This window comes from Petromyzon marinus, chromosome 8 (assembly GCF_048934315.1).
Source record: "Petromyzon marinus isolate PM22_M1 ecotype Great Lakes invasive population chromosome 8, UKy_Petmar_22M1.pri1.0, whole genome shotgun sequence".
Classification (NCBI taxonomy): Eukaryota; Metazoa; Chordata; class Hyperoartia; order Petromyzontiformes; family Petromyzontidae; genus Petromyzon; species Petromyzon marinus.
The window spans coordinates 13,494,528-13,514,326 of record NC_133674.1 but is presented as its reverse complement, the minus strand read 5'-3'; the positions used below and the strand labels follow the sequence as shown (position 1 = coordinate 13,514,326).

The 19,799-nt window shown below is 42.0% G+C and overlaps 1 protein-coding gene across 2 annotated transcripts in view; it reads right to left on the bottom strand.

Annotated features, from left to right (window-relative positions):
* Positions 1-19,799, bottom strand: part of HERC4 (HECT and RLD domain containing E3 ubiquitin protein ligase 4) — a 60,277-nt gene that overhangs the window by 28,505 nt on the left and 11,973 nt on the right. For both annotated transcript variants that reach the window (XM_032949751.2, XM_032949753.2), the window contains exons 2-10: positions 18,176-18,439; positions 13,605-13,764; positions 12,916-12,992; positions 7,763-7,984; positions 6,476-6,567; positions 4,162-4,292; positions 3,045-3,205; positions 1,802-1,878; positions 406-530 (exon numbers count right to left, since the gene is read on the bottom strand). In XM_032949751.2, the coding sequence (XP_032805642.1) occupies positions 406-530; positions 1,802-1,878; positions 3,045-3,205; positions 4,162-4,292; positions 6,476-6,567; positions 7,763-7,984; positions 12,916-12,992; positions 13,605-13,764; positions 18,176-18,419 (1,289 nt within the window). In that variant the 5' untranslated portion in view covers positions 18,420-18,439. The remainder of the gene's footprint in view (positions 1-405; positions 531-1,801; positions 1,879-3,044; positions 3,206-4,161; positions 4,293-6,475; positions 6,568-7,762; positions 7,985-12,915; positions 12,993-13,604; positions 13,765-18,175; positions 18,440-19,799) is intronic.

The window sequence follows — 19,799 nt, the reverse complement described above, 5'->3', positions numbered from 1 at the left end:
TAAGAGGTAGAACATAGATTAAAACAAATTTGCTGATTTTGTAGTTGCAGATGACATGGCCACATTAATTCATCTACATGCCACATCACGTACGGACGTATGAAACCCACACAGAATATGCTCTGCAATTGGCACATGCTAATTAGTCATAACAAATAAATTACAATTAGTGTGAATGGAGTTCACCAGTGTAAAAAAATTCAAATTCAGAGTTAGTGCTGTTCTATTCAATGATCATTAAAAAAAACACATTTCAAAATTTGTGTTGACATGTTTCTCTCTCTGTCTCTCACACAAAACAACTTCTTACAGACTTTAACACAAATGTACATTTTTTTGATAATCGTGTAAGCATTTCATTTGAACCCGAGCAGCTCCACGGACACTGCGCGAGAGGGCCCTTACTTGACAACATCGGACGGCAGCCTTCCGCTGGGCAGGGAGGCCCACTTCTCCAGCAGAGGGCCAGACAGCACACACACCTGCATATGGGGCTCCGCCAGCCGGAAGTCATCTGGCTCCACAGAGTCCTGCACACAACACCAGCAGCGTGCCACCGGGGGAGCTGAATAAGCAACATGCTCGCGTGTTTAGCCAGATTCTCGAAATAATACGTTTTGTGTCTGAGGTTTGGGGAAAAAAAAAGAAAGTGAAACACCGCCCAAATGTGACTGTGGTGTCGCATAACAATCGGTGGGACACAACTTGGCTGAAAATCTGAACAAAAAAACTGATACAAGACCCTCCTTTAAAAGATGAAACGTAATGCTTCCTTCCTGGATGAACAAACGAAAGTGTAAAAACTAAACACAAGCAATGGCGTTTGCCCCACTGGAATCTCTTGTAACATGAAAGGCATGTTGTGTGTGCCATGTTGAATGCATGAGCCTGGCTGGAATTACCCTCAATACAATCCAATGCAAAACAAAGCGTTACAGCGTTTTAATGTTAATCAATTGTGTTCACTGAAGTATCTGTAAATCCACACTACTTGAGATTCTGTAGAGTCACACCACGATACATATAGCTTCTCACACCACTGTACCTTAACTTCATACCACAAAACACATACACACCAACAGACACAAACTCGCAAGTATATACACACTCACAAAACTCCATCACATATACACACTTGGACACACCAATATAGCTACACACACGTACACACCAATGTGTACATTTGTGTACACCAATATATACACAAATAATTAATCACAAACAACCCATATTAAATTATTTCCTTGTTCTTAGATTACACAAGGCCCAAAAATGGTCCACACAGGAGCACGTGTCAAGTTCATTCCAAAGAGAACTGATGTCAAGTGCTGATATCAGCAACGATATTTTCTGATGTCAAACACGAAATAAAATAAATCATAATTTTAAGCACAGGAACTACATTAACCAATTATTTAATGGAACTTTCACAAATTGATTTGGGAACATTCCAAAGAGCGTTACAGAGCAAACGGACGATGACATTTATGCGCCATTTCGTTTTTTGTTCCAACCATTTTGTAGGATGGGGTTCGATTTACTGTTCCGTTTATTGAATTTAAGTCATTACAGAACGTTCAATCGTTCTAGCCTCCGTTTCGTTCTCTTTTCCGTGCATTGTAACAGCCTCTGAAACCATGATGGTTGAAGTTGTAATACAATACATCGGCAAGTACTGTTGTTTTGATGACGTTTTTCATTATGAAGCAAATGTTTACACCGTCTTACGTCACTCTCTCATATCCTTTTGTACGTTTCCCCACCAGGAACTGAAATTTACATAAACAAGCTCTATCGTTACCTCTGGAGGAAAGTAATGCGCGAAACTTTGATCTCCTCCGGCAAATATTCTCTTTACAATGCAGCACTCTTCTTTTTCTGAAAACAAAAAAGATGCGAGTCTTTTAAATGAGGAATGCTCCCGATGAGAGCTTTTACTCTTCCAGAAGAGGACAATAAAAATTTCATGACATGCCAACAAGCTGGCAGACACATCTGGGCAGAAGGTATAATGGATGCTCGTTTTCGAAAAGCAACACATAAAAACATGGTAAACAAGCCAATTATCCTCCTGCTTTTTCAGTACCTTCTAATACAAAACTTCACGGGAGATCAAAACTTATTAAAACGAACATTCACAACGGCATCCTTTGGTCCAAAAAATGTTTGCCGTAAATAATTGAAATAGACAAAATAACATTTTCACGGAGCAATGAAGTGCCCATAGCAGCATCCCGCACATACACGTCAGCGCAGGACACATGGCATCCCAATCTCCAGGGAGACACAAACTAATCTTCCATGCTGACCAGATGTGTTATGTGGATTACACATACCCACACTTTTCCCCCACAAGAAGCACTGAAAACAACCTCACTGCTGTATATGGGTGAAATAATGCATCAATTAATCGATTAATATTGATGCTGAATCTCACATACAACACATGCAACGGATGTCATTTGTAGAAATGTATACTTTATGATTTGAACTTGTTGCACGTAATGGGCTTATTGCCATCTGTGCAGCCACTCGAGGCTGTTACTGACTGCAGTGTTGGAAATGTCAACTCGTTGTTGAACATAGTCGTGACCTGGAACAACGGCAATTCACTAAATCAATAGGTCGGTGATATGGGTGCGTGGAAATAAACGGACTATATGCTTTAGGTGAAAAAAAAAAAAATCGACCCTTTCCAAGATATAAACTCAGACTCTGGACTGCGAGTTCATACTCACCTCTACAGCAGCCATTAAACAAATACAAACAGATGAACATTACATTGGTGGTAATGGCATGCTTATCCTTTTCGAATTGAATAAAAAAAACACATCACTTATCCCCTTAAGGTGCTTTTACGCACAGGGCACATACCACTCTTACAGATCCTGTCGTTAGAAACTACTAAGCAATTTCTCACTTTGAAACAATCCTGACAAACTCAAAGAGGGATCTGGCCCCCGAGTTTGAGAGTTTGACACACAAAACCGGAAGCTCCGGGTTGAAGTGAGATGCGGACTTGTGCGTGCCCTGCGAGCCCATACCAACGTTGGAGGGGCAAGGCCCGTTGTGTGGCACCCAGGCGCCCTGCACCGTGAACGGGCTCTTGCGATTGCTGGTGGAGCCCGTTCCCAGCTGACCGTTCCCTCCCAGGCCGAAGGAGTAGATCCTCCCAGAGGACGGCACGAACGCCAGCGTGTGCTGCCTGCCAGCACAGTGCCCGGCTCGTTATGTCACTATGCTGGGTGCGATCGCTGCGCCATTCTCGCGTGTCACAGAAGTCAGACGACGACAACAAAAAACAACGCGGCATTGTAGCCTGTGCAGCACTGAATACGTGATTCCAGCAGCTGTCCTTTCGCTCCTGCGGACAGCTGTGTCAATGTCTCATAAGTGTATGAAAAAAAGCCCAAAGACAGTCATTCACAAAGAAAATATGCGAACCCATGATGGTGTCTTAACCCAAATCAAATAAATGAAAATGACCCACTACAAAATTTAATTTAAAAAAACGAACAATAATAGTATATATGTAATTGTTATTTTAAGGCTGGTGGCAATATTGGGCTGCTATACTCCACTTAAGCTTGAATACAATATTTTGTAGGTTTCCAGCCCTTCTACAACCCCAGTAAACATGCAAAGTTGGACTAACGCTGGTCCAATGTTCCATGTTTACTGGGACATTGATAAATGTACATAAGTTAGCAAAGATGGTCTATATTTTTAATGCAAGCACACACACATTTAATATACGACTGATATTTTCATTAATTGCTTATAATTTAGTTTTACTTGGGAGGCAGTAGACAGTGTACTTTTAATACAGCACGGCCCTCTGATCAATCCCTCGGTGATTAATGTTATACTAATTTACTGAACAGCTGATATTTCAGTTGGTAACGCACACACAATCAGGCCATGTTCCAAGGGGTCAACAGTTCAGTGATCCTGTGGGACTTCCACAAAAGGACACCATCTGCTCTGCAGAAGGTGTCAAAAACCCTTTACCATCAACGTCAGGAATGAGATCAAGTGTGAACTTATACGAGCTCTCTCACTCCCTCATCCCCCTTTAACTCTCCGCTCAACAGCAGCAGGGAGTCGAGCGGCCGTCACATACCGAGGGTGGAGAGAGAGCACAGCAGCCGCCCCCCGTACCTGCCGCACGCAATCTGCGTGACGATGCTGCCCATGAGCTCAAACACCTTGCGTGGGTTGACCTCGTGGTTGGTGGAGTTGTGGCCCAGCTGCCCGTAGCCACCCGCGCCAAACGTGAACACCCCGCCCTCCTGCCAGCGGCACAGCGCGCATGTATTGTCAACGCGTGCAATCAATCGCACGTGAATACACGCCAATAAAGTTCACCTGCGCATGCATTCACACGCATGCGACTCCAGGCACGTGAACAAAGACGATGGAAAGCACAACATTAAGTGCCACTTGTTGACGTTTTGATTTGAAATCGTTCTACATGGAAGGTCACGAGGTGTCAATCATAAAGATAGAGGCTGCTGCCAATTTATATTATCAAGTTTGTGCTTGCATGTGGACATTTTTTTCTCTCTATCTATTCATTATGAAATCGTGAAATATTATTTTTGTCTTCATGCATTTTAGCCCCACAATTTATATTTAAAAAAAAACGTCCTTGCATGCAAGGGACAACGATAATTAAATCCAGGTGCAGAGCAGAAGTTTACCCATTCAACTCATGACAGGTGATGATTTGAGTTACTATTAATGCTCACTGAACCAGCATTGAGATTGAAGTTTGACTAAATTCCGCTGTGATCCGATGTGATCATGCACCTGGTGCTGCTTCTGTGTTATGGCTTCTGAAAATGTATTGGGCTTGAACACAATGACGAAAGAAAATTACATCAAATTGTGCATGGCTGCAGATGAATATAAACATCCTTAACACTGTGCTAAGTGTCGGAAAAGCAATAACATAGGGAGGACCTTACACAGTTTTGGTATAAGATTTACCCAGTGTCACCATGCAATGCTGTGGCTCCCTGCTTAACGTCTACTAATCAAATTAAAAATAGCTATTTAGACAAGTGTCCCAGATTCACATGCAATGGTCTGCTGTTAGCTGTTCCTCCTTGACTCAATACATTCATTGCTTACAGGCAGACACAAGCTCAACACAGTAAACATCAGTAGATTACTTTTTCATACCCACACTTACAAAACAGTCAATCTTAAAACCCACTCAAAACACACTCCAACCAAACATTTAAAAAATCCACGAGAACGTCAATATAAAAAGCCTTGGCCATGTGCCAATGTTAATAAAGACTCGATCAATTCAAATCGTATCAAATAAAGTTAGTTATTAAACACACAACACTGTTCTTGCGTGCAGAATTCAGAGCATGCTGTCTGAGTTTTAACAGATTTCTACAGGGCCACTTGATATGCATAAGCACCAGCAACACAAGGTACCAAAATGTGTAAATCTGCGACTTGATTGGAGACCAAGTGGATCCTACAGTGAATGTGTTTTAATATTATTTAACCAGCACCATCAAGATGTTTCCTAAGATTAAAACCAGGTGGTTCTGCAATGCGATTCACCTAGAAAGCTACATCGCACAACCACAAAACCTATGCAGTCGGATCAAAACCAGGATATTCAGTGGAGCAAGTTTGATGGTTTCAGCCAGATCACCATTTCTTGAGCTAACCCGCTATCATAGCATTAAGGAGTTATTTACAAATCATTTAACTTTAAATGGATATTGGAGTTAAAGTTAAAATATATTGTCCAAATCAGATTTCCCTTCAACAGAATGAAGACCAATGTAATGATTGAGAGCCCTTTTGAAATTACATTGACTATGATTCTTTTGTGTCAACTTGCAAGGTCATTCCCTAGCATGACTTTAAGTTATGCTGACAATATTCATTCCACAAATAAACATCTATACTGACTACCCAATTGCAACATAACCCATCACGAGCATACTTCTTAATGGGGTGCAAAACTGGTGATATATTCAACTTGTGATGAATGGTTATGTGGGCTGACGTCCACTAACAGAACATTGGCAAGAAAAAAATGTCTTCTTGTGCATCTGCTGCTCTAACGCTGTGAAAGTTACATGTAAAAGCATTCACGATATATAAATACGGTTAGTGGTCCACCAAGACACCGACCCTCACAGATGGCAGGAGATTCTCCAGTCTTCTGAAAATGGTTTCCTATCACTTCTTCTACAAGCTCGGCTCGGCATTTTTGAATATTTCGGATACATTCTCTGGAAAATCCATCTCTCTATGGAAGCAGTCTCAGGAGACAGCCTGGATTCCTGGAAAAAAAGGGTAGGTCGCTACACCCCTTCTTCAAACAACAAATGTAATCATGGCCTTGAGGAGTTGCGGCCGTCTCCACTCGGATGGAGAAATCAGGGCTCGTCTGTGATCATCAACACTTATGCCACTGGGCTATATACGCTTAGCATACCTTAGTAAGAATAGCGGTATGGTCCTCTCCACAGCAGATATAAACAACTTTCTGTGTGCGGAGAGACTTCAGTAGAGCAGGGTAGCACTTATCTGCAATGTGCACATACAGACAGACACATCCCCATAAGAATTAACAGACTGGTGCAACTGCTTTTAGCAAGCGCCTATCACAACCAAAATGGTGCACAATGGGTTGCTTTGGTCAAAAACCAATGCTGAAGTGCTGTGCGACTTTCCTTTGCCGCATAACAAAAATAATAAAAAAAGTCTTTAAATTTCCCAAATAGCCATATATTGTACTACGCTAGGGTGACAACAAATATCAACACAATTAGTGTCAAGCAGTCACTGATGAGATGCGACTTCACTGCATTGAACACAATAAGAAAATAGATTGTACTTTTAAAATGTTAACTCGGCTCAGTGAAGCTACATTACCACAATTATTAAATGGAATACAATAGTCTGTAGTTATCCATATATATAAAAGAGAAAATTTGTGAATGTGTCTGTTCGAAATGTTTAGCATACTTCCCAACATGCTACAAACTTGAAATTTGGCATGTGGGTAGCTTCCAGACTGTACACAATGCTTAAAACAAAAAAACTTTAGTATTTTGGGGGGGGGGGGCGGCGCAATAATGGATATAATATTTTGCACGGCAAGTGAGCGGTGACGTCACATCTGTGATGTCACCCACATGCGGCAGCGTCACGCAGTGTGCCTGCTAACGTCACGCACCCCCCCCCAACCCTCCGCGTAGGCCGTGTATTAATCCAAAATCAGATTCCAAATCTCGGGCGAAGCCGGGTAGTAAAGCTAGTCCTGTATAAATAAGTGTTCTGCTGTTTTCAGTCTGTAGGCATCCTGTGTAAGTGTAATATTGCTTTCAGTTGATGCACAGTGTATGACAGATTAGAAAAAACGGGCTTCCAATAGTCACTGAGGGGTTATATTTTTACATTGTGTCATACTTTACACCCTAACATTTTTAAGGCCAGTTGGCTGAAATTTCACGAGTGTTCTTTCCTCTGTCAGTGACAAACTGTTGACATTCTGAATTAACCTGAGAGGTATTACATAGTTTCATAGACCTGTGAATGTGCCACCACCATAATTACCCATGGTAAACCCGCTGCTGAATGAAGACATCCCCAAAGCCACCGCCACCACCTCCGCCGATTCCGCCAAGCAATAATAATCCGCCTCGCAGCCGCACACGAGCCGATTTCATTGACCCATCGCTCCCCTTTTAGCCAACCCCCACGAAGCGCTGCCACCCACCGATCTCATCGCTGAGGCCCAGCTGCCCAAAGTTGTTTCGTCCCCAGGCGAAGACGGCGCCGGAGCAAGTGAGCGCCAGGCTGTGGGCCTTGCCGGCGGCCAGGCGCGCCAGCGGCACGCCCTGAAGGGTGTGCACGAGCTGCGCTGTCCGCTGGCTGCCCCCGAAGCTGCCCACGCCAAGCTGCCCATAGCGGTTGCTGCCCCAAGTGAAGAGGCGACCATCTGCGCCCCACCCCCCACCACACAACCAAGCAGACGTCAGTCTCAAACGATGCCGAGCGACTTCACACGTTGCCACCACGTCCGCTCCGGCACACAGGTGCGACTGCAAAGGGCAGGTCGCTGCATTGTCACCGTTTCAATGTGACAATGAACCACAATCATATGGCGATGTTCCTTAGTCAAGTTAATTTAAAAGAGATTTAGTGTGATAAAAAAGATAAGATGTGATTAAATTCCCTTGCACAGTATAAGCCTAGTCAGATGTATAGTTTTTACAGCACCATGTGTCAGTCTTAGGAGATGAGCATGTTTAGCTGCTAGATTACTCACCCCTTAATTAAAGGGGAAGTAAGGATGATGAAGCAAACAAGCATTTGACAAGAAATGCTGCACATTATTGCAAAATTAAATAAATTTAAAGACATCTCTCTCGAAGTGTTGTACACATTTAAAAGGGCCTTATGGCTAATGATACGTCAATATGATACGTAATGGCTTACCATTGTCAAGTGTGCTTATTATAGGCTCCTTGAAGTTTACAAGCTATAAAAGCAAAATGTCAAATGACTGCTCATTTCAGACCGAGTTCACTGATGGCAGGCAATGGTCAGAAAATCGATTTCGCATAAGGTGACCAGCAATTAAAAAATAGACCGGTAACCGTTGGAGTTAAAGAGTAAAAACAAATACCATTGGAGTACTGGGTGCTATAAAATGGTATACAGGAGGTCGTGAGTTCGTGACCCTGACACCAGTATATTTGGAGTTTGCATGTTCTCCCTGTGGTCGTGTGGATTTTTCTCCGGGTCCTCCGGTTTTTCCCTCCACATTTTGAATCATGCGTTTAAGAGTGTGGCTGCTATAAATTTCCACGTGATAAGCCACTTCGTTGAGTTATCATTTGTGGCCAGGTCGCTTCTGAAAAAGAGCTATATAGCTCAGTGGGCCTTACCTGGTAAAATAAAAATAGTTTAGCTTTGTAAATTAAGAGGCAAAGATAAAGTGTTGTCAGGATAACATACGGCCTCATTATAACAATGCCTATCAAGTACCCTAACATATGGGAATATGGCTCATTAAGTTAAGTCTGTAAATTTTCACATTTTACTTTAAAGTCACCTTTGCTTTGATGTATGTTTTTATCCCCGAATAACAAAAGAGGCACAGGCAATTTGTGCCGTTTCACTTGGCATCTGTCTACAATTAAACTGAACTCAAAGTGAAGGTAGGTATCTCTCCTTGTCAGCCAGCCACCCTTGTCAGTGTATTTTGACACATTCGGGGCAACACGAGACAGTGTTCTACATACATTATAATAAGAACGGATGGCCCAAGTGTCAACAATGCAATACATGTGGCATTCCTTTAGTCGGTAAATTATTGCCTTTTTGAATGGCCACTAATGGCCACTGATGGTTAAATACGGCTTTATATCAAGCGACGCATGGGTTGTGGCCACATGTACTGTACAGCCACGTCAGCACAATAAACATATTAGAGTCTACATATATGCTCATTTGTTTCCATTTGGAGTAATGAGCCCTATTACAAGGCAAGTCATCGGCAGAATAACAATACGTGCGGCATAAAAAAAAAGGGAACACCAAAAACGTTGCTTGTAGTAGGGCCCTGGAGTTTCACCTGACACAGGAAGTTAAACATAAGCGCCGGAGAATGTTTTAAAACAAAGTCTTCCCAGATGTGGTCTATAATCTCGACATCGTTGCTAAGTGTTATAGCAAAATTTCAGATCAAATTTGAGTTTTGTTGTTTTAACACAGTTGTCATTTTAATCCACATTTACAGAGTTCCACTTATATCAAATGTAACACCCCAGTGGTAAAGCGTACATCACTGCTGTAATGCGCAAGTACAGGAGTCGTGTTCTTTTACATTTCCTAAGCAGAGGAGGTCATTCATCCTAATATCAAAGCCCAACCTGAGACCAAGGTTAAGCATGGCCACACACAATCAACAGAATTGTGAATTATTTTCCTACCAATTTCAAAAAGCAATTGTGTTTTTTTTCCCCGGCCAACAGGTTGAACCTGCAAGTCGACATGTCGATTTGTAATCTGGTCAACAGATTTAAATTCTCTCTTGATTACACTATGTAACACAATTTTTGTTCCTGGGTAGTAAGTGTTATTTCCTAATTGCTTATGCCTAAAGAGTATAGAAATGGCTATTATTCCCCACAAACTTTGCTTTTGTGACCAGGACAGTGATATTTTGAAATTTACCTATTTTCAATGAGAATATGGGCGAATGTGTGTGTCTTTAAGTTCACACAAAGTCAGAAAAACAACAACTGAATCAAAATTAACATGCAATACAAAAATGACTCCAAAGATTTAGAAGCGAGTAGTTTTTCGAGATTTACGATTATACTGTAAATCACTTTCACGAATCAGCCCCCAAATGTAGTCTCCCATCATGTTCTCGTTATACTGTCTTTGGTAGGGGCATTCAAAGTCCAGTATATACTAGTGGAAGCGCTCGCCTTGCTCCTCCGAGTACGCTCCCATGTTCTCCTTGAATTTATCAAGATGAGCATCAAGGATATGGATTTTGAGGGGCATCCTACAGCCCATTGTGTCGTAGTTCTTCACCAGTCTCAACCAGCTCCAGTTTTCGACCTTGTGATTGCACAGGAAGCCACGAACCACTGCGACAAAGCTGTTCCAAGCCACTTCTCCTTACTAGTGAGCTTCTTGGGGAATTCACTGCACTCCAGGATCTTCTTTATCTGTGGTCCGACGAAGACCATGGCTTTGACCTTTGCCTCAGACAGCTTAGGGAAGAAGTCTTGAAGGTACATGAAGTCTGCCAACTCCTTATCTACAGCTCTGACAAATTGTTTCATAACGCCCAATTTGATGTGCAGTGGTGGCATCAGCACCTTCCGGGGGTCCACCAGTGGCTCCCACTTGACGTTGTTCCTGCCCACAGAGAACTCGGTCCGCTGTGGCCAGTCCCGCCTGTGGTAGTGCGCCTTGGTGTTTAAATCTTTTGTAGTCATTTTTGTATTACTTTAGTATATATACATGTACATTTTTATTCATATTGCTTATTTCTGACTTTGTGTGACTGTAAAAAGACACACATTCGCTTGTTTTCTTATTGAAAATAGGTAAATTTCAAAATATCACTATTCTGGTCACAAAAGAAAAGTTTGTGTGGAATAATAGCCATTTTCTGCACTTTTGAGGCATAAGCAATTAGGAAATAACATGACTACCCAGGAACAAAAAAAAAATGTTACACAGTGTTATTAACACGAGTCTGGTAGTCGAAGAATGAAAAAGATATAAAAGTATACGATTCGGCCATGCACATAAATAGGCTGAATTATCTCTGACTTTGGAAGCTCAGTTAATGTCGTGGCGGCTAATATAGAAATGTCTGCGTGGCAAAGGGACATCCTGTAGCTCACTCTCGAGTCCAAGGTCAGCTGTTCTTTAACTGGAATGAGCCCCCAATTTACCAACCCCGTGTGTATAATGTAGTGCTGGAACATTATTAAGAGAGTGCTAGTGTCTTTTGAATAGAACGTTCAGTCTATTAATTTGTGGGTTGGGGGGTAAAGTAAAGAACCTATGGTATTATCTGTACGAATGACTCACTGTGTTCCAGTATATGCAAATTTATAATACTCAGTAGCTGTTGCTTATATAAATACAGAGAATGCAGCCATTATGCTGGCAAACATCAATACGATATCTTTGTGTGATGAGAAACTCATCTCCTTTATCATCATTTAAAGAGCCCTATTATTGCAAATAGCATGTGTTGTGATGTCACGTTTGCATGGATAATAATACAAATGACAAGACCTTGGAGTGAATATTTGGTACAACAGTTCAATTACAGACATGTTAAGGCTACATAGGAACAGCATGTATACGAACAGAACAGCAATATGGCATTTAAAATGTGAAATCATGTTGTGTGCTGTCTCATTAAAATGCATTTATTCCACAGCACCGATTTAAACAACGATTCTGTGTCCTCGCATCAAGCAGTGCACTCGTGAATAGACCTCGGACACATGTCCGAGTCTCTGTAAACGTATTTATGTAAGCCAGGCGTTTGAAGCTCCAGGGCAGCAAAGGTGGCCCCCGAATGTATTGTTTTTTTCTGAACACATTAACAAAGAAAACAGTTGGTACATCTGGGCATGTCAGAAACAGAGGTTCACATTAATTCAGGTTGTACAGGAAGCAGTCATTCAGCTTGCACGTAGCATCCCAGATTTACTTGAGAAACAGTCTGGAAATAATGACTCTACTTACCTGAAAGCTTACTATTTCACATAGGCCAGTAGACAATGTTATTAAATAAATGTAGGACTTTAAAAAACAGTATATATGTATACCAATTCTGATGAATACCAAAAAATTGCATGATCATTTATAAATCACGATTCATCCCAAAGAATGTGGATTTTTTTTTTCTCCACAGCATTGCTAAAGCTCAGAGAGAAGTCACACTCTGGAATATACATTGACAAAGTGGATTCTAAAGTGGTCAAATTGGCGTTGATAAAAATCTAATCTCTACCAGCTTAACATTCTCTGTTATGCCAGCACACCTTTCTCTGCATTCTGTGTTGATGAAGGTCCCTTGTAAAATATTATTCTTCATTTCATCCCTGAGATTTTTTTGTGTAAGTTTTTCCTACTGTTTATGTGGTTTTGTAACCTGCAGATGAAAGAAATTCCGCTGCATTTTGACCATGCCCAACTTGACATGCATTTTAGGAGTTTAGTGGTGGCATCACGGTGCTTTGCAAAATCTGTGTGGGGATTAAGCCCAGGGTTATTCCTGCCTATACTTCCCAGCATGCCACAGTTATGATCTAATTGGTAACTTAACCTAAGTGTAAGTAAATCTTGAGGTGTAAAGATTCGGTGACTTTGCAAATGTACCTTTTGCGAGCGCCAGTGAGTGATGGTATCCGCAGGCGACCTGCACAATTGGTACCTCTGCCAAGGTCTTCACATGCCTGCAACACAGTAAATGAGTATAACGACTGCATCTAATCTACAATATAATGTTCTGCAGTTTCAAGTACAGTAATTGAGGAACACAGATTATACTGGCACACAGAGAGGCCTTTATTTATACAAATATTGCAAAATAACGCTGAAGCACATCTTCAAGCGGAGCTATCCGATGTAAAGTGGACGTCTCGGAGCCTGTAAAGGTATTCTTTGCACGCGCGCCATGTCATGGCATAAGCTTGCTATGCTTGATGCATAAACAACCTACCTTGCCAATGAAAAATGTATAATCATGAATTTAAAGGAAAGAGCAAAAAAGAAAGTCATTGTTGATGATAATAGTTTCTTTTTCATAAAGCGACTTTCATACCAGGGCATCTCACGGCACTTTACGTATGATAAAACGTAGTTGATTAAAAACATCTTGGTAATTGATAGATGATGAGATATTTTTAAGCAAACAGACTAGTCTGAACAATCCTGTCAATTGATGAGCCAAATGGACAAATTGCTTTTCATCACTCAATGTCCTTACAAGCGAGTGTCCTTATGAAAGTAGCAACATCAGTCCCCAGCTCTAACTTGTAAGCGCAAGGCAGGAGGCTCGTACCCACCTGGGCACACGCACTATCTCGTCCGTTCCTGGCAGACCGAGCTGGCCCTCGGATGCCTGGCCCCAGGCAAAGAGCTGTCCCTTGTCATTGAGGGCGAGCGTGTGAGAATCTCCGCACGCCACCGCCAAAATGGTCTGAGTGTCCAAGGAACTCACCTGTTCTGTAGTCGCACAAGCGCAGACACAGACGTACGTGTGAGGGCGCGCTACTCTCAGCTTCAGGGAAACACAGCCCGGCGTGCACTTGGTTAACAAATTAAAAAAAACTGGTAAGCAGTCTTAGGTCCTCCAGTTCAGTTCTGGGCCTTGAGATCAGCTTGGACATTTTCTCAGCTCCTGTGCTTGACCTCCGCCTCGGGGGTGTTGCCTTGGTCCCAGGGCTTGGGTTAGAGGCACCAGCCTTGACCCTGGCATCAGCAGTAGAGGATCGACCTTTCCTGGCCTCAACATAAAAGGCTCCCTACCATGGCCTTTTGACTCCCGGATTTTGATGAGTTTCCTGGAAAAGAAAATTCCTGAACAGTGCAGACTGTACACAGGACCACACAATTAAAGGAATGCAGTTGTAAAATAATTGTTCTATATACGGCAGTGGGTGGTGATGTTCTAAAATTTTGTTTTGTGCCAAGATGTAAGAAAACCCATAAATAAATACAAACAAGACACTAATTTGATCAATTACTGCTCTGCCAATTCCAAGTATCTAAAAAAAAATTCCAATCAATGAATCCACCTTACAAATACGAATAAGAAAACATGTACAGTACATTGTAAAAAAGAGAAGAGCTGGAGAAAAGGAGATACATGCATGGATGTGAGAAGTTTAGATAATAGAATGTGTGAACGTTGCTCGGTTAAAAATGTACACGTCAATACCCGCGGTAATATTCTTCCCCCCCCCCCCACTGGAATCCAACAATCAAAAACCAATTAAACTTGTAATAAATACAGGAGCGAGTGGACCGATTTTTGCGTATGGCAAATACGCTCAGGAGATAAACGCCAATGTCAACGTCTGATAGCCATGAGAGAGAGAGGATTTGTGTAGTTGTGCGATTCCTCTGTTGAAGGAGCTCAGACTACAGTACGTATTTATTTCGTACAACTTTAAAGTTGTATTGACAAGCAGCCTACAGGCTGCTCTTGACTGAAAATAGGTATCATCTTTTGTAATGCTGCGATGTGGATCTGCTCTATATGGAGTGTTATTGAAATTCACTAGACTATTACGATACTAAATTACACTGCTGTTTCACTTCAGACAAGAAATCTATTGAGATCCTATTGCTTATTTGTACAATAAATGACTACACACTACTTATTTTGCCAAAAGTGGATGCAGCTAAAATTGACAGAAACGTACATTTCCTTATTTTAGTGGTCATATTTAGTTCATAAATTGTTGCATTATGACAATGTATTGATTAATCTTCCCAAGTTATAAAGCAAAATCAAATTTCAGGAAATGATTGTGCTACGCATATTATGAAACATGACCTCAGGAGCCTAACACAAACTAAAGTAATCTCGTGCTTTTTAATGTTACAGAGTACCTTTTCTAATATCACTACCTCAATGAATCACTTCATGGCATTCAACGCCGTGGGTATAGAAACACACAATAGATTACGAGCTAGAAATGAACAGGCAACCCAAGCAAAAACAAAAAGCATCCCGAGTTTGCGTTTGGGGTTTGTTTTTTTTCACCCGTGAATTAATTCATGCATGCGTGTAACACTTGTGATATATGTGTTTTGGCTGTTACGTAGACAGGGTATTGTCTGAGTGATTATGAAGCACTGAAAGTGTATTGCATTAGGTAACTTGTGAGTGCTTGCGTGCACAAACCTGCAGACACACAGACCTACTACGGCTGCACCTACATGTGGTGTCGGCCCTACGTCGAGGGCAATTTTTCTCACCATTATATAAGATACCCACACGTTAAGTTGTGTGCGGTGCAAAGTAGTGCGCGACTTCCTTTTTTTCACCCAGGTCCTTACTCGTGTAACCAAATAAAATAAGTCAAGAACTCACCTGACACTAACCAAACGCTCGCGAACTCACCTCACCAGATGTCACCCACCAGACACTCAACCACTCAAGAGACGCACACACACACGCACACTACACACAAACACTCATAGTGAACCGCACACTCAAAATGACGGCGGACAAAAACTCAGAAGCATCAATTCAAACGTTTACATTTCCCACTTACACGCACCACTTCATTACATGTACCACTTCATTATATGTACCACTTCATTACATGTACCACTTCATGTTTGAGTTGTTCGTGCCACTTGCCCCTGTGGCCAAAACCGAGTGGGTTGATTGGTCCCAGCATTCGGTGACAATTTCGAATTCAACCAATCGTGGTGGGGGGAGGTGAGCGGAGGCCAGGAAGATAACCTTTAGCAATGACGGATCGTCACTGGAAAGCTGATTGGTCAGTGACAACAGACAGACATGGGATGTGCAGCAGCAGCAGTGTAATATAGACGATGAGCAAGAGAATTACATTTTTTTTTTAGACAAAAGGGGTTTCACTATCGCTCCCGCTAACAGGACAGGCTTGCTGAAGTGGTACTGTGCATACCCTTTGTTGCAATGCTGTGAATTGAGCAAACCTAATGCTAAGTTATGGTGACTTATACTGGATACTGCATACTTTTAAACACAGTGTTTATAGTTTAACATGGAGACTTTCGCGACCAATATAATCCATAATAGAGGTTTTTTGGTTTAGATCGCGTAAATATATGTGTCGTTAAACCTGCCACTACCCGACACAGCTAACTAGTAAGGGTTGTCACGTAAACGGAACGTGCCAATTCGTCACTAGTACAGCACGCCAGTGCGATGGAGAGATGCACAAAAAACCTAAAATTAGGTCAATATACAGTATTACATAGTTTGTAAATAAACAACACGCATCTCAAAGGGCACAGCCTTTGGAGCCACTGGTTTGCTGATTTGTATTCGGCACTAGCTGATGATGAAAGGCAACCAATATTAATATTCAGAGAACTCAGATTCTCTATTTTCCAATTTCCTGGAATTCAACCAAGATTAGAATGCATTTTTTTTCAATAAACATGGAATTAAAAAGACGACATGCCCTAAATAAGACTTTTGCAGTAGTGTCATTATAGTTGCGCCTTATTCAGTTCACATAAGCATATTCAGGCACAACTACTGCGAGATACAAATACGACGAGCCACATTTTAATCGTTGCAACATGACGCAGTTGAATGCTGGCGTGCATTTTCATGCTCAAAGAGTGTGCACAACGGCCGTGTCAATATCGGTTAACCGAATGATTTGTGGCTCAGTACAACGTGCATTCATGTATGGGCTGTACCTCACGTGCTCACAAGCAGGGGAGACTTAGTCTGCTTACATTGCACATTGAAACAGTGTGTCACTTGCACTGCTTACACACTATTTAAAGTTCACTTGCGTAGTCAGTGCTTCACACGCTGTAGATATATTCCACGTAAATCTGGTTACCAAAATTATGCGAATTGTACTCTCGTCAGATTTGTTGCGTCGTAAAAATATATATTCAAAGCAGACAGGAAAAATTATGGATCCAGACATATTTTTGAAACATGTCTGGAAATACTCAGCAGTTTAAACCCAACCAATGAGTTTCGAATTATTAAATATGGGACTGTTTTGTTTTAATCCGCATTTATTCAAGGACCACTGATGATTATGAACAATGAAGATAGAAGGATAAACGCCACATGACGGATTCAATATTTCCGGATGAATAAATGACTCGTGAGGAGTGGATGGAAAATGTAAATAGATTATACTAATGCTAAATAAAACAATAACAATGATATGCCCCCTTCATGAGAGGTTTGACTTAGAAAAATAAACTGTAAGAAAATGTGTTCACGGTTCCATAGACCAGTTTGGAACACCAGGGTGCTTGCAATGCTTTATAATAAAAAAAAACATATAATTACCAATGAAACGGCATCCATTTCCCGGAGAGAGGTTAGCATTGGGGAGCATTGTTATAGTTGAGCGGTTTTAAGTAATTCCCCAACTTGCACTTATGACATTAAAACACACTATCATATTGAAACTAACACATTCGCTCATATAGTAGAAAAAATTGGCCGATTTTTGAGTAGCAATGGAGATCTATAATAATAAAAATTTATAGTCCACGGACGGATGAAGGCCTCACCACGTATTACCATATATCACACAGCTGGGCAGTACAAGTTGGTAAAGTGGGGGGGGGGGGGGATAAGGTCAGGATCGTATATCAGTCGCCACTGATGTTAGCGGTGACAGGGTATCAAACTGAGGTCGCCGAGTTTAGAGCAGAGCATGCCAACCACTGCATCACCACTGCCTCGACTCCGCAAACATTTGAAGTTTTGTTGTTGTTCTGCTCACACAATTATGGTCACATCAAAATTGTGCTATTGGCATCAAAGACAAAGACTCGGGAAACCGGAACTTGTAAAGCCCTGACACCAATGGCACATGCGCCAACCAACTGGTGGCTCCAACAAAGAGCTCTCAAAAGCCCCTTGGCTCACCGAGCTTCTTGCGAGTCTTGTCGTGCCCCAGCTGGCCCAGGTCGTTGCAACCGCAGCTGTAGACGGTGGCGTCCTCCATGAGGAAAAGCGTGTGCCTCCGGCCGCAGGCGACCGCCCGGAGGCCCGCGGCACGGCCCCCGCTGCTGCCCGCGAAGAAAGTGCAGCGGCGTGGCTCTTTGACGATCTCCTCGTCGATGCCGCCGAGGCCCAGCTGCCCGAACGACGTGTTCCCCCAACAAAGCATCGCGCTCCGCGGTCTCTCGTCTGCGCATGTTGGGGAACGCGCAACAGCACCAGTGTCACTGGGCTAAAGAAAACAAACCTCATGGCTGTCGCCATTGCCCGAGTCAAGTGGGCGAATGTACACCATGACAACGCGTATCGGCATCTACCCACTGGCACCGACCCCCCTAGGGCTCCCCTGTGCAAGCCAGGTGGTAACTATTATCTTTTAATTTGGTTGCAGGTTAAGTGTTTTGTAAAATAGTCACTGTGATGGTCAGGCAAATCTCCCCGCACTTACATAACACTGCTTTTATCAAGATAAATCGATTTTAAAGTTGTTTTGACAGAGCTGAAGCATTCACTGCAGTATGCATAGCAGTCACATTCTTCCGAAGCATGTACAGGGGAAATCTGACTGCAGGAATACATATTCTATGGGTCTTTCGGTAAAGCCACGTAGATAGAAAATTAATAAAAACATCAAGACGTTTCGATTGCAACACAAGCAATCGTCTTTTCGTGTGCAGTTAAGTACACGTTCCTCTGTGTCCATTGCTTGTGTTGCGATCGAAACGTCGTGATATTATTTTATAATTTTTCTATCTACGTGGCTTTACCGAAAGACCCATAGAACATGTACAGGGGATTTAATGTTGAGATACACCTATGAGGTTTGTGGACCGTTTAAGCAAGATGTTCAATATGCATAAAACTGTTTATACAATAAAATAAAAACGCTGTAAAAAACGATGCTTGAATGGAATTGTGCAACACTAATAAAAAAAATTCTGAGTATAGTATTTTTTATAACAACCAATTCTTGGAAATGAGGGTATATGACCTCATTTAAACAAGCCGTGTGTATAAAGGAAATCTTTACACGGTTGGCATCCATGCAAAAACGTCTTCATTATATGGTTTCTTAAATACCTCAGCAACTCAAAGCGCCTGACATCACATCTCATTTCAAACATGCGAATGGCACTCCCAGTGGCAGCTGTCCCTGTGTGGCGCTAGGTGACTTCGCACCGGCCTGCAAGTGGGACATTCGTCTGCCAATAGGGGACAATGATTTCAACGTGTAATACCAAACAATTTCACAAACTCAAATATTCCTCTTGCTGTAGTGTTAGAAATCCTATAGAATCGAGACTTTCTAGGCCTCTCGGGAGTGTTATGATCTAATTAAATTGAGTAATGATCTATGTGACAAATGTGATTTCACAGTATAATAATTACATTACGATGACCTTCTCCCTGTTAAATCATGTGGATGTGCTTTATTATAAATTCAGCTGTAAGCGGAATGATTCAGCTGTAACCTCGTGCGGCTTCCCTTTGCATACAATCGGCTTTTAGTTGTAAAAAGAGCAGGTCACAACCCACAAAGCTCTATTAA